The 14,045-nt window shown below is 38.5% G+C and overlaps 1 protein-coding gene across 6 annotated transcripts in view; it reads left to right on the top strand.

Moving 5' to 3' along the window:
• Nucleotides 1–14,045, top strand: part of CDC42BPA (CDC42 binding protein kinase alpha) — a 190,946-nt gene that overhangs the window by 122,771 nt on the left and 54,130 nt on the right. For all 6 annotated transcript variants that reach the window (XM_086629900.1, XM_086629894.1, XM_086629880.1 and 3 more), the window contains exons 13-15: nt 1,124–1,366; nt 1,624–1,734; nt 8,843–9,090. In XM_086629900.1, the coding sequence (XP_086486026.1) occupies nt 1,124–1,366; nt 1,624–1,734; nt 8,843–9,090 (602 nt within the window). The remainder of the gene's footprint in view (nt 1–1,123; nt 1,367–1,623; nt 1,735–8,842; nt 9,091–14,045) is intronic.

Below are 14,045 nucleotides of genomic sequence, written 5' to 3'. Positions count from 1 at the left end.
TCCTTGTTTTCTTATTTATAACATACTGTTGTCTTTCATGGCTCTTTTTTGTATTCATGGTTAAATCAAGTTGAAATTGTAGTCAGGTGTGAAATACATTAACCTGTTACTCATCATTATTATATTGGCCCAGTATTTTAGAGTCCACACTCAATGTTGATGTGCCAGCTGTATTTAACACTGTTTCTTTTAACCCTTAAGGCTCTTAATACCTTGAAAGGTACCAGTTTGTCCAAGAAAGATCATCTCTCTTCTAAAACGACTTGTAGTGATGAGGACCTCTTTTTAACAATCTTAGAAAATGCTTTTAAATTTGTATAGATGTCAACAGTGCCAAATATTAATTCTTCCTGCAGCTCTTCTCTTCATCTTCAGACTTTTCCTTGCTTCTTTGTTTTGCTTCGGTTTGGCTGAACATCATTAAACCATTTAAACTGTTGTGGTCTCTCATTCATAGCGTAGTAGCACAGATCTAGGACATAGCAAGCTTTGTGAAGGTTTCGTGCTGTAGAATTATCTCAGCACTAGCATTGTTATTTCATGTGTATTCTTTAAAAAGAATAATTATCATATATTAGTGTTAATCATTACAGTGTTTTGTTACCTGAAACTTTCTGTAATACTTGATATTATGGTACAGTGTGTGGAAATCGTACTTGTCATTGCAGGTCAGTTTTCAAAAGCTTCTAAAATAGAAATTTTCGTAGAGCAGAACTTTCCATTCAATTAATGCAAAACCTTTTTTTAATTGTTTAGCAGTTGAGATAAGTACTATTCTTTTTATTCCTTTAAGCAGTTCTTGAACAACTATGCTAATGACACTTTTAATTAAGAAAGTGTATTTTTATATTTTAATGCAAGTGTTTGAAAACCTTTATGTTGAACCTATAATAATGGAGTAAATTCCAACTTGGTTTATGTTTATGATGAACTTTAGTAGTGTAAAATCTGGCCTCTTTCTTAATTTATAGAGGCATACAATCTGTATCCTAGATGCATTCACGAAAAGAAATTAATATGTAGTTTCTCTTCACTCTGGAGAAGGTGTTAGATGCACATCCAAAGACAGAATTGGCCTTGCAGCTTTCTAGGTTTATTACTTAATTCTTTTTTTAAACTGTAGGAACTGGCAGAGTCTAGTGACAGATTAAAATCCCAAGCCAAAGAGCTGAAAGATGCACACAGCCAGCGGAAATTGGCAATGCAGGAGTTCTCAGAGATGAACGAGCGGCTGACAGACTTGCACTCTCAAAAACAAAAGCTTGCCCGCCAGCTCCGAGATAAGGAGGAAGAAATGGAAGTGGTGATGCAGAAAGTAGAAAGTTTAAGGCAAGAGTTACGCAGAACAGAGAGACTTAAAAAAGAAGTAAGTGGTGAGAAGACTGTTTAGAATCTATGACATAGTAGTTATATGTAAGGTTTTCTGTCAAAGTAATTTCTTAACTTTGTCTGTAAATCTTTAACTCTTTGATTGTTGTTTCAAACAGTACCGATTTTGTTTTCTAAGAGTTTCAAGTGTCCAGTTTAGTGCTGAAGATTTATCTCTTAATTTGAAAACCATCAGTAGATTTTGAAAAAAAAATAGAAAAATCATGCCTATTAAAAACGTATGTACTTTTGTAGCTGGAAGTCCAAGCTGAAGCTGCAGCTGCTGAGGCATCCAAAGACAGGAAATTGCGAGAGAGGAGTGAACAGTACTCTAAACAGTTGGAAAGCGAAGTAGAAGGGCTAAAGGTTAGTCTGTTTTGATATTAACACCTGCAAATTTACTAGTCAACTAGGACTTGGATCTGTTTGATTGCTTTCAGATGTAGGACAAAAGGGTATTGTCAGTTTGTCGCTTCAGTTGATGCCGAACATCAAGCACGCATCACGTTATTGTCCAGAAAAATGAACATTTGCCTAATGCATTTTTCAGGTCAATGTGTTCGCTGCCTTCTGAAGTATTTCTTAATACTCTATGATTTCTTACCAAATTGCCTCCATTATTACTTTAGCTTTATCTGTTAAAAGTGGGTTTTTTTAGTGCAGGATGGTTGAGTATTTGAAGCTAAACCTGCAGCCTGTGCAGGTTTCTGTACAGGTGTTTTGCGTACTGTGTTGTTCCTCAGCGTGTAAGTGAAAAGAAAGATGGTTTCTTGCACAATAGATATCAACTGATGTAACTGTAAAGGAAAAGTTTTGATGTATTCTGCCTCTCAGCCAGAAGTTGAGACATTTTTGCACAACAGCGGCATTGACAATGAAGACTTTGTTTATATTGATGAGATTACTCACACATGTATGCGGGTTTTTTTAGGAGCAGAATTTAAGTAAGCCGAGAATGTTAACTGTTGCTTTATTCTATGATTTATCATTTTATACAGTGTTCTGAAGAAATCTGACTTTCTCAAAAATGGAATGAGAAATTTTTTTCATTTTCTTGTGAGGATTACTGTTCATTTAAAGCAAAATCCTGTTCCCAATGTTTCGTCTAGTGGGATAATTCTAAACTTCTTGTGCAAAATGTCAGATTAGGCCTATTCGGGTCTTAATTTACATGAATAACAGGGGTTTTTTATTAGAATTGTGTGGGACTTTTGTCAACATTAAGTCACTGCACAGAAGATTTGGGGTTTATTTTGCAAACATTCTTTTATTTTGCCTGCCTTTATTAAATGAAAATAAGGAAATCTATTCAGTATGAAATTTGGATTTATAAAGTTTCTACTGCTGTGAATTCAGATTGCTATCTGAAAATGTTTCTTCTGTTTTCATGAATCTTCACCACCAGCAAAGAGTTTATATGTCAGTTTAGGAGGCGAGAGGAATTTATTGGAGATCTGTGGAGAATAAATGATATGCTGATTTATAACAACAGGACAAGTATATCAGAAGAGGAAAGGGCACTCATAGCTTTCTCAGTAATATTTCACAATACAGTAAGCACATTTTGGATCATGTGCAGTTGTTGTGATACTGCATTATCCATTCAAAAGCTCCACATGTCTCCTTAGTTAAGTTCAGGAGGCTGTCATAGAGAAAAGGTCAATATTTAAAGAAAAAAGGAAAGTTTTTCCAAATGAGGAGACCAGAAAAGCCCATAAATGATGGCAGGTTAAGTGTATTCAGGTTATTGAGGGCTAAATAAAGAGAATTTAGAGAGTACATTGCAAAGGACGCTCAGAGAGATGGTGGGAAGTTCTTCAAAAGCAGAAAGCCACCTTTGGAGGCTCGTGGGGCTGCTTGTTGGCAGGAATGAAAAAAATAGTAATCTCTGAGCTGATAGGACTGTGGCAGAAACACTCAACAAGTTTTTGGTATGTCAGACCATCTCAGGGAAGATGGCCATACAGAGTGCATTGCTTGCAGCAGGTTGGTCAGATGAGCTGGATCAGTCTGAGGATGATGTGCAAGGAAGCATTAGATCTGCTAGGTGAGTCAGATGTGAAGTCATCTGGAGCGGTGGCCTCACCAAGGGGATTCTGAAGGAACTCAGGTAAGAAGTGAGAGAACTGCTGGCCACGATGCACATCCTCTTATTACAGACAGCCCGCTATGCCACTGTGACTCTCACCCACAAGATCCTGGGAACTGCAGAGGAGTGAGTGCAGCTTCCTTAGGACAGGGGTAGAGGCTGTAACGAATAAGGTCAGTGAACTCATGGATGAAGCAAAGCCAAGGGGGAAGAAGGCAGTGTGCCTTCAGTCCGGCCAAGTCCTGCAACACTGACCTGCTGGGGTTCTGCAAAGTTGTCAGTAAGGGTATGGACAAAGGAGATCCAGTGAATGTCATGTATTTAGGCAGGAAAAAGCTGAGGGAGAATTACGTTTAAGGTTACAAATCACGAAGGTAGTGAATAAGCAGCTTTGTGAAAAGGGACCTAGGGGTCCTGATGGACAACAAGCTCAGTGTGAATGAACAGTGTGCTGCTGTGGCAAAGAAATCCAACAGGATGCTGGGTTGCATCAGCAAGGACATCACCAGGAGAGATAAAGAAGTCATTATCCCGCTCTACTCAGCGCTTGTCAGACCACACCTGGAACACTGTGTTCAGTTTTGGTCCCCACTATACAAAAAAGATGTGGACAGGCTGGAGGGAGTCCAGAGAAGAGCCACAAAGATGATCAAAGGACTGAGAAGCCTGCCATAGGAGGAAAGGCTGAGAAAGGTGGGTTTGTTCAGCCTTGAGAAAAGAAGAAGGCTTAGGGGAGACCTTATCACCATGTTCCAGTGTTGAAAGGGTGACTAAAAAGAAGATGGAGACTACCTTTTTACAAGGAGTCACATAGAAAAGACGAGGGGTAATGGGTACAAGTTACTCCTGAGGAGATTTCAGTTGGACAGAAGAGAAATATTTTTCACCATGAGAACAATCAACTGTTGGAATAACTTCCCCATGGAAGTGGTGGATTCTCCAACACTGAACACTTTCAAGATTCAGCTGGACATGATGGTGGGCCGTCTTGTCCAGACCATGCTTTTGCCAAGAAAGGTTGGACCAGATGATCCTTGAGTTCCCTTCCAAGCTGGTATTCTATGATTCTGCAATTTGATTCCATGATAAGGTGAATGGAAATGACTGCTTACTAAACCCTTCAGTGCTATGATTGAAGGTCAGTGACGAAGCAAACAGGACACGTATTTAGACTACTTCTTCTCACAATGGGGAGTTAACTCCTGGAGCTTGTTGCCACAGGAGGTTGTGGTTGTGGCAGTATCAGCAGATTCAGAAAGGAATGAGACAAACTGATGAGCAGTAAGTCCCCTGAGTATGCAGAGAGGTACACTCTAATACCTTTAGTGTAGCAGTTACTGTATTCCAAAGGGAATAGAACACAGAAAAAAAGGCAGGCCCGGGTGCTGTCCCCAAATAGTCACGGCTTTAGGGAAGATACTGTTCTAACCCAGTAAGGCGTCTCAACGTTGTTCTTCACAGTGAAGCTGAACATGATACTGGAATGGTGAGAGTAGTGAAAGTGTACTGTATGAGTAAGCGAAGAAGTTAATGTCTTGGACCACACGTTGGAGGAAGGTACCAGAAGAAACCGGTTGCTATTTGTAATAAATTTCTGATATTAATCAAGCTTCCATTAGTGTTGAAAAATAGAGCTATATGTAACAGTGGAAGAGGAGGGCTTTCATTTTCATCAGAGCAGATTTATAATACCTGCAAATCTTTCTGTTCTTCACCAGTAGATAAGCATATTTATGGTTAGTTTTTAGGGCATTTCATAGGTGTGCTAGAAGATCTTACACTTCCTGTTTACTTCAGTAGACATATTTATAAAGCTGTAGGTGTATACTCAGACAGCCAAAATTCTGTTTCTAGACTGAATTACTTGTATAGAAAAGGTCTATTGGGTGAGTCTGTTTTGGGCCAACTAGGCAATTTTTTGTGCTAGTTTGTGTGGCTGATTTTTTTTGTTTGTTTATTCTTTTGTAAGTTCATTTCAAGCAAATTTAGTCTAAATTTTGCATGTTAAATACTCAGGTAGCATATTCAAAATGAAATTCTCAACTCTTACCTTCCTACCTGAGCAACAGCATATTATTAAATTGAGAGGAATAATATAGTAATCCACATAATAGATAATTAATAGGATTGTAATAAGGAATGTTGCATTTGTCAAATATTTATACCATAAAACTTTGTGCTATTAGCATCACAATCGTCAGAAAGATTCTTCATATTCTTTACCAAGGTAAATTATTATTGCCATCTGCAAAGGTCAGGATAGAAGCCTTGAAGCAATACAAAATAGCACTCGTAACAAAAGGCTAATCTCATTAAAGACAAGCTAGAAGTCTTCCAAGATTTTTAATGATAGGTTCATTTAGGATTACATTGCTTAAATAGTAAGTTTCCCCATGCCACCTGCTTTATTACTGCGGTATTTAATGGCTATTCTTGTTTATTCTTCAAGTGCAAAATGTGCTGTCTATTAATGTTGCAATTGCATTGTCTACCTGGACTTGTCCAAAGCATTTGATACTGTCCCACACGACATCCCTGTCTCTAAACTGGAAAGACATGGCTTTGATGGATGGACCAATCGGTGGATAAGGAATTGGCTGGATGGTTGCACTCAAAGAGTTGTGGTCAACGGTTCAATGTCCAAGTGGAGGCCAGTGACGAGTGGTGTTCCTCAGGGGTCAGTACTGGGACCAGTGGTATTTAACATCTTTGTTGGTGACATGGACAGTGGGATCAAGTGCACCCTCAGCAAGTTTGCAGATGACACCAAGTTGTGTGGTGTTGTGGACGTGCTGGAGGGAAGGGATGCCATCCAGAGGGACCTTGACAGGCTGGAGAGATGGGCCTGTGAGAACCTCATGAAGTTCAACAAGGCCAAGCGCAAGGTCCTGCACGTGGGTGAGGGCAATCCCAAGCACAAGCACAGGCTGGGCGGGGAATGGATTGAGAGCAGCCCTGAGGAAAAGGACTTGGGGGTGTTGGTGGATGAGAAGCTCAACACAAGCCAGCAATGTGCGCTGGCAGCCCAGAAAGCAAACCATATCCTGGGCTGCATCAAAAGAAGCGTGGCCAGCAGGTTGAGGGAGGTGATTCTGCCCCTGTACTCTGCTCTGGTGAGACCCCACCTAGAATACTGCCTTCAGCTCTGAAGTCCTCAACACAAGAAGGACATGGAGCTGCTGGAGCGAGTCCAGAGGAGGGCCACGAAGATGATCCGAGGGCTGGATCACCTCTGCTATGAAGACAGGCTGAGAGAATTGGGGTTGTTCAGCCTGGAGAAGAGAAGTTGTGTCTGCCCCATCCCTGGAAGTGTTCAAGGCCAGGTTGGATGAGGCTTTGAGCAAGCTGGTCTAGGGGAAGATGTCCCTGTCCATGGCAGGGGAGTTGTAGCTAGGTGATCTTTGATGTCCCTTCCAACTCTAACCATTCTATGATTCTATGATTCTATAATACACATGTCAATACTTATATTTACAACACTGCAGTCAGTTTGGACTGTTCAGCTTGGTAACTGCCTAATGAAAGACCTGCTGTGTGGAGGTTTTTTGTTTGAGGTTTTGTGTGTCTGCCTTAGAGAGAGGGAAGGCTTCCAGTGTGGAGTTATGGCATCTAACTATTTATGTGCCAGGAGATGCATTATGTCTCAGTTGCACCATTTGTCCACTTGAAACAGGCACGTATGAAAACATCTATTTGGAATTTGTGCTTACATCAATTCAAAATACGTTCTCTTTTTACTAAATTATTCTAGTTCTGTAAGCCACTGTACGATACCATCCAGCTCTCTTTTCTACTGCTCTGTCTTGCAGTTTTAATAGTATCTTTTCATTGTGGAAAAAAAAGTGAAATACCATTAAAACGTTCTATGTACCTGATAGATGATATTGCAAAGTGTAAACTTTTTATGTGCTCCATTGCCATATAGATGTAGGCAATTTGGTGGGTTGGGCAGTAACAAACAAGTTCAGTAGTTAACTGCCGGTGTAGGAAAGAAAATTTCTATACTTCTTTTCTTTTTTTCTTTTTTAATCTTTCTTTGTCCAGACTGTCTCCTGTTAGGATGGCATCTTCTTTCTCCAACTTACCATTCTGCATCCTGAGGGCAGGATTTTACTCTTAGATCAAAACAGATGGTCGTTTTGATGAGTTAGAGAAAACAATGCGGTAGCAGCACATATCTGGCTCATACATTTAGGGGGTTTTGCAGTGTTCTGCTGACACTAACAGTAAGGCTCAGCTTTCTCATAGAATTCACTGTGGTACAAATTCAGCTGGTCTGAATGTTCTACAGTGACATTTAGCTCTTAAAGTCTATTCATACATCAGCAAAAGAAAATTACCCAAAGCCATGTTTAATTCGGGGTAACTGAGAGGATTTTAATACCTCATGGTAAGAATGGAGGTATAATTAAGGAAATATCTTTGATCCTCCTGAAGGTGTGAGACAGTCACCCGAAGGAAGGAAGTTTTCCAGTTACCTGCACATTCCCAAAACGGTATTTTTATTAATTTCCTTTCCTTAGACTACCTTTAATTACATATTTTAGAAAATAGAAAAAATTCCAAAGCAAGTTATACATGTGTTTACATTAAAAAGTATTTCCATATGTGGATTTCAGTGCATGTCATGCCACTATCTCATTTTGAACCTGATCTTGCTCCTCCTCTATGTTATGGCAGGACATTGAGTTTAGTGAGTGCAGCATTTGGTGCAAATGTGTATGTATCCTGAAGCAATGTGTAAAGACTATTGAAATGCCAGAAGACCTCACTAAGAGAGCTATGCAGCTGCGAGAAGTGAAGTAATTACTCTTATTGTTTAAAGCTTCTTTTTCCTATTAATCCACTATGATGTAAATGGTCAGTTTGAGTAAAATAGGTCAAGTTTCCCTCCTGATTTATGCAATCCATGTAGTGTTTCTGTAGCTAGATTTTAGCCTTCAGTTAAGCCTCTGATTGTCTTAGTATAGCTTTTCCACAAATTCTTTGTGCTTTAAAATATATTGACTGTATATCATAGTGCTTATTGTTCATTCCTGGAAGCCACTTGAACTTGTTGCTGTCAACCACGTGAATGGGAGCATAAAAATCTTCTAATTCCGTGGTCGCTTTCTGACTGCATGCAAGTCAGAATGTGGCCAGAGATGTTAAAAGTGATGATCAAATTTTCAATGGCTTGAAAACTATTACCGCATTTAAATCTCAAAATGATGAAAAGTACAGTTCAGATTTATGCTCTAACGAATTTTCAGAAAAGTTGAGATAGGTGTTTTAAACTCAGTTCTGTAACGGGATATTTTCTGAACATAGACTTATGAATATTGAGTTGTTATTAAGCATAATTTTCAACATTTTTGAGTGCTAACTTGGGGCTGTTTATTTTAGCAAAAACAGATCGGTCGCTCACCTGGGGTAAGCAGTATAGAACACCAGCAAGAGATCACTAAATTAAAGGCAGACCTGGAAAAGAAAAGTGTTTTCTATGAAGAGGAACTATCTAAACGTGAAATAATGCATGCTAATGAAATAAAAAGCCTGAAGAAAGAACTACGGGACGCAGAGAGCCAGCAGCTTGCCCTCAAGAAGGAGATCATGATTTTGAAAGACAAGTTAGAGAAAACCAGAAGAGAAAAGTGAGTATTGTACGGAATTTACCTTTAAGCTCAAAATATCATTTGAAGTCTCCTAGTATGTTTCCAAACACACTATCACTTCCTTAACTGTCGTGCAGACAGGTGCATTTTGGCTGACCTAATGCTAGGATTCAAAATAGTCACCTTTAAAAATAAAACAGAACAAAAAAATCCCCAAACCCTGTACTGAAACAGTTAATTTTGCACCAGAATTCTTGCACTAGCTGACCATTCCAAGGTATGTAACTTGAGTTGCAGACTTGCAGTTCAGAGTAACTCAACCCCTGAAGCTTATGTTACAGTTTAAAACAGGTTTTTTTGACATTTTTTTCAGTTTGGGATTTTCATTTTTTGATGCAAAACTAATGTGTTAGAGAGCAACTTATTGCTTACATTTCTGCCAGCACAGGAACAGTCACGTAATGCGGACTAAGGCTAATCCATGCTGGGTTCCATCCAGTGTTAACATCAGTCATCAGACTACTGTGGGCATAAGCTGCTTTATCTCTTCTGACATGGTAATTTGTCGGAGACCTGCTTTTTTCTCTCCCATGTGGTGGAGCTTATAACTGGCCTTGAGAATGTTCTTTGAGGCATTCATCAATAAAAACAAGTTTTTCTGTCGGATAGTGTGGTAATGGAAATAGTCATAAATGGAATGTGTTCATTTTCATTCATAAATATTTCAGAGTGCTTTGTAGACACTGACATAGATGCTCCTTTTTGCTGCTGTAGTAAGATGGCGTATTAGAAAAACCATGGAGAAGTTCTTGCTGAAAGCTTAGCCAAACTGTCGCAAGTCCTTAAATATAAATAGCAAATAAAATAAAGAATTTTTAAAAAAAGCTTATGAAAATAGAGGTGGAAACACTGCTTCTCTGGTGAATTGTTTCCAGCAAGCAAAGTAGATCGTACAGCTTAGAATGCAGTGGATTAACTCCTTCTTCCTAGAATCTAACTGTTTATTGACTGGATGTATTGACGTAGTAGTTTGCTGCTTTGTTCTAGGTTGAGAGGTAAACTGGCATCAGCAACATGTTTTCATTGTACCATAACTTAATGGTCTTACCAACCTATGAGTTAAAAATGCAAAAAAGCCCATGCTGTTTTGTAATATATAAGGATAATAGTGTGGTACTCCTTTAGTGCCTTGTCAGTCCAGTAGTGTCTCAGAAGGAGGAATATTCGATGAAAGAATCGTTAATACTTCTTTCTGCAGGCTAAAGAGCATACCTCCAAACACTGAGCAGACCAGAAACTCCTTGGAGTTTTATCAGAACCATTCTAATGTTGTACAGCTGCAGAAGTTCTAACTAGGTATCCATCTAGTGAAATAACAAATGGCCTAACATTGCTAATCTGCCTCATGCTAGCTAGTTCATAAACCTTCTTTCAATCTAGTTTCTCTCTATAAATAAAAAAAGAACGGATGCAAATCTAAAATGAGTGCTGACGTAACCATGTGTTTCTGTATGTATTTCAAGTGTTGGTGTAAGAGGACATTTTAAAGCATCAACAGAAGTGTGTCACATAACCAGAATCCAACATTTGGCTCTTAATGGGAAGGGCTTCAGCATCATACGAAGTCACGTATCCAAGCACATGATAAGTGATTAATGAAGACCTGATCTTAACTGGGTTTTGTTAAACAGATCTGCAGAATCTCATGCAAGTATTAGGACTCCACAGAAATGCAGAAGTCCACTGTTCAAGGTGTGCTACAGACTGACTTCTGTAGTAGTAGTAGTAGTTCAGGGGTTTAGAAGGGAAGCTTAAATATTAGGAATGGAGGAATTGCTGTTGCTGCTCGATTCTCAGTATTTTGTAGTTTTTCTTAAGAGAACATGGATTTTTTTGTTTCTGCTTACACATACTGTTTCTAGCGTTTGTAGTCAGGCACACAAAGGTTTTTGTGAGTCTGCCAATACAGAGGTGTCCAATGTAAGTGTTGAAAAGGAAGCACCTGGAGGCTTTATGCTGAAATAAGTGGATTTATTTCAACAATAGGCTTGGGGTGGGCATGGCACTGAAGTGTCTGTATACAGTTTAGGAAAAAAAATGTAGTAGTCTAAAAATAATCTTAAGTGCATATGAAGAAAAAAAAGGGTTTGATAAGAGGATGCAGTTGCATGACTTCATAAGGGCTGTAGAATAGAGTGAATTAAGAGCTTGGTCAAAATCTGTGTGTTTTTTTATGTAACTTACATGCTGGCAGTTTGCATTTAATTTTTTTAAATGGGTATTTCTTCTTTGATTCCTTCAAATTTAAGCTTTCTTACTTTTGCCGTTTCAACAGCATAAGTCTTCAAGGGAGAGAAACTAACTTTTTGTACAAAACGATTGCCATTTGCTAAAGTCTGATAAACTGCAGGCTATTAAAATTGAGAACGAAGGAACACAGTATCAGGCTGGTGATCTGTGTAGCACAATATTCCATTTCTTAGAAGTGTCATTATGAAATATTTCAGAAGAAGGTGCAAGAAACTTCTGTAAAAGTAGCAGTTTCTTTTAAGCATGCCATTTAGTGATAGATTTATAAAGCAGAGAGCTTTATAAAACAGCATTTGCTGTTTTTAAATTGTGTCATATAAAAAAGCCTGGAGGCTGGTCTTTGTTTCAGGTCTCCTTTTCCTGGTTTCAAAGCAGGAAGAAAATATTTCTCCACTTTGTACAGCTGCATTAAAGAGCTGGAGTGACAAAGTGATACCATAAAGCTGTATTTCACATTGCTTGTCTGTGGTTCGCAACAGTTATTTTACTGATAAAAAGAAAGCTGGATCATGTATGATTTCTTAAGCTTGAAGAGTGGAAACATAGCTAAATTTTGGATGAGAGAAAAAGTTTGGTGGGAGAGGAGGATGCCAGGCTTCAAAGCGAATGTGTTATTTTGATCTTGGCTGGCCGAGGTACACCTATGGAGTCTGTCACAGTTCTGTGGTTTGCTGTGTTGATATTTAGATATGACAGATTGTACTCTCCTCTGTTTAAAATTTATCTTGTTTCTGTATTATATTATAGCAATCTGACTTACTGGGTTAGTGACAATCACCAGTTGAATTAAGAAGGCAAATTGCAGAAAACTACAAATCTGTTTGGCTCCTTTACCAACCCAAAGCTTCCTTAATCCACCTCCATTCGTGGCTGCTTTGAGCCTTAAAGCCTTAAAAGAACAAGTTTTAGACAAATACAGAACAAAAACCCCTAGACAAAACTATAAAGCTGTAAAAGCCAAGTAAAAGAATAAAACAAATTAATTAAAAATTAGTTCAGTCTACTGTCTGAGAAATTAGCTTTAAATCTAAACCTTGCAAACAGAAGCGGGACCTGTTATTAATTCTCCTGACAGCTAGTGCTTTAATCTCTTCCTGCCTTTTCCCTAGGCTGCTCATCATATGCATGGAATCTGTTGATGTAGAAAAGGAGTGGTGGCGAATTTCAAACTTGGCGTTTAAACAGTAACGGTAGTATGGTGCTTTGCTAGGATGTAGTGTTATGTTTCAAAGGATGCCTAGCAACATAGAATTTCACCATGAGTCTAACATGCTCTACTATATTTCAAAGAGCGGCTGAAGCCCTAAATGAATTTCAAATTAGGAATAGGAAATTCAAACCAGCATTACTCTTAACTGAGTTCACTGTAACCACTGACACTTCACGTCTTTTAAGGGCGTTCTCTCAGTCTGGCAGAGTTGTAGTAGTTCTGCATCTCAGAAAAATAGGCGAGGATGTAATTTCTCTGTTGCACAATGTAAAAATCTGATTGGTATCCAGAAAAAAATTTGCAATGCTCAAGGCAAGATTTCCCCTGAATTTTATTTTTACAAAGCTAATCTTTTATACTGGGTGCTTTTTCAAACCTTTTAAGACTGGACAGTGGTATTTGCTGAATGGGTATTTAACATATCTGTGGCATTTATAGTATGGTTTCATCAATCTACTGATGAACTTTGTACCAATTACCTGAATAATTGGTGAAACAGTGAATACAAGATGCCACAAAGTCATCTTACTGAAACTTTGCAAATGTAGTGAGTCTCAGAAGAGTGGATTTGAGGTGGGAGTTATATGTCTACAAAATTGCAGTCCACTGCTTTAAGGAAATTACGATGTTTTTTGCCAAACAGGGGGCCTACAGTTTAATTTATTTTCAGGTTCTCATATTCATTGTGCAAAATCAAAGGTTGATGGTAAGCAGAATCAAGCGGGGTTCTCCTCTACTAAATGACATCCATAGGAGAAAGGAAAGGTTGGGGGAACCAGCTACTTTGAAATGCTTTCTCAGAAAGAATGTTCCAAACCTGCTCTGGAATCTCCTGATACTAGGAGTGTATAGGTTATCCATCTGTTTTTTTACTGATACTAAGTGTATGGTAACTGAATTAACAGTTCAAATGTATCCTCTGGCTATTCTAAGTTGTCCAGAGATGACTGCCCATATAAGCTTTTCTCATCAGAAACCCAGCCCCACGTGCTCTAATTTAGCTTCTGTATGTTCTGTTTTCATATGTGATCATTTCTGCCTGTCATTCTGTGTGAAACGTGGAACTATAGAAATGTGTAAATTAAAATAACGTTTCTGTGAGCTCAGAATTTACCCTGCATGGCTTAGAATATTGACACACACTTTGGCCTGCAGAATTACAGCTGCTCAATGTTTGAAGGATTCATCTAAAGAATAAAATATGTATATGTGGTTTGATAAACATCAGCTCAGTGGAGCTCTATTTATTCCTTACTGAAGGAAAGATCATTGTTAAATGGTAAAATTCAACAGGCTGTCTCATAGTCCTAAGATGGTAGTATAATATATTACTTACTTAGTTTTAATAGGCTGTGGTGTTACCAATGTAATACTTTCCTTTCAGCTGGTGCGTGCATTGATCTTCATGTATTTAAGTAAACAGTGTGATGAGTTTTAGAGTAGGAAACTTTCTGATTCTGCTTCATTTTATCTC

Source organism: Tauraco erythrolophus, chromosome 2 (genome assembly GCF_009769465.1).
Source record: "Tauraco erythrolophus isolate bTauEry1 chromosome 2, bTauEry1.pri, whole genome shotgun sequence".
Taxonomy (NCBI): Eukaryota; Metazoa; Chordata; class Aves; order Musophagiformes; family Musophagidae; genus Tauraco; species Tauraco erythrolophus.
The sequence above is the reverse complement of the archived record's forward strand: the minus strand, read 5'-3'. Positions and strand labels throughout refer to the sequence as shown.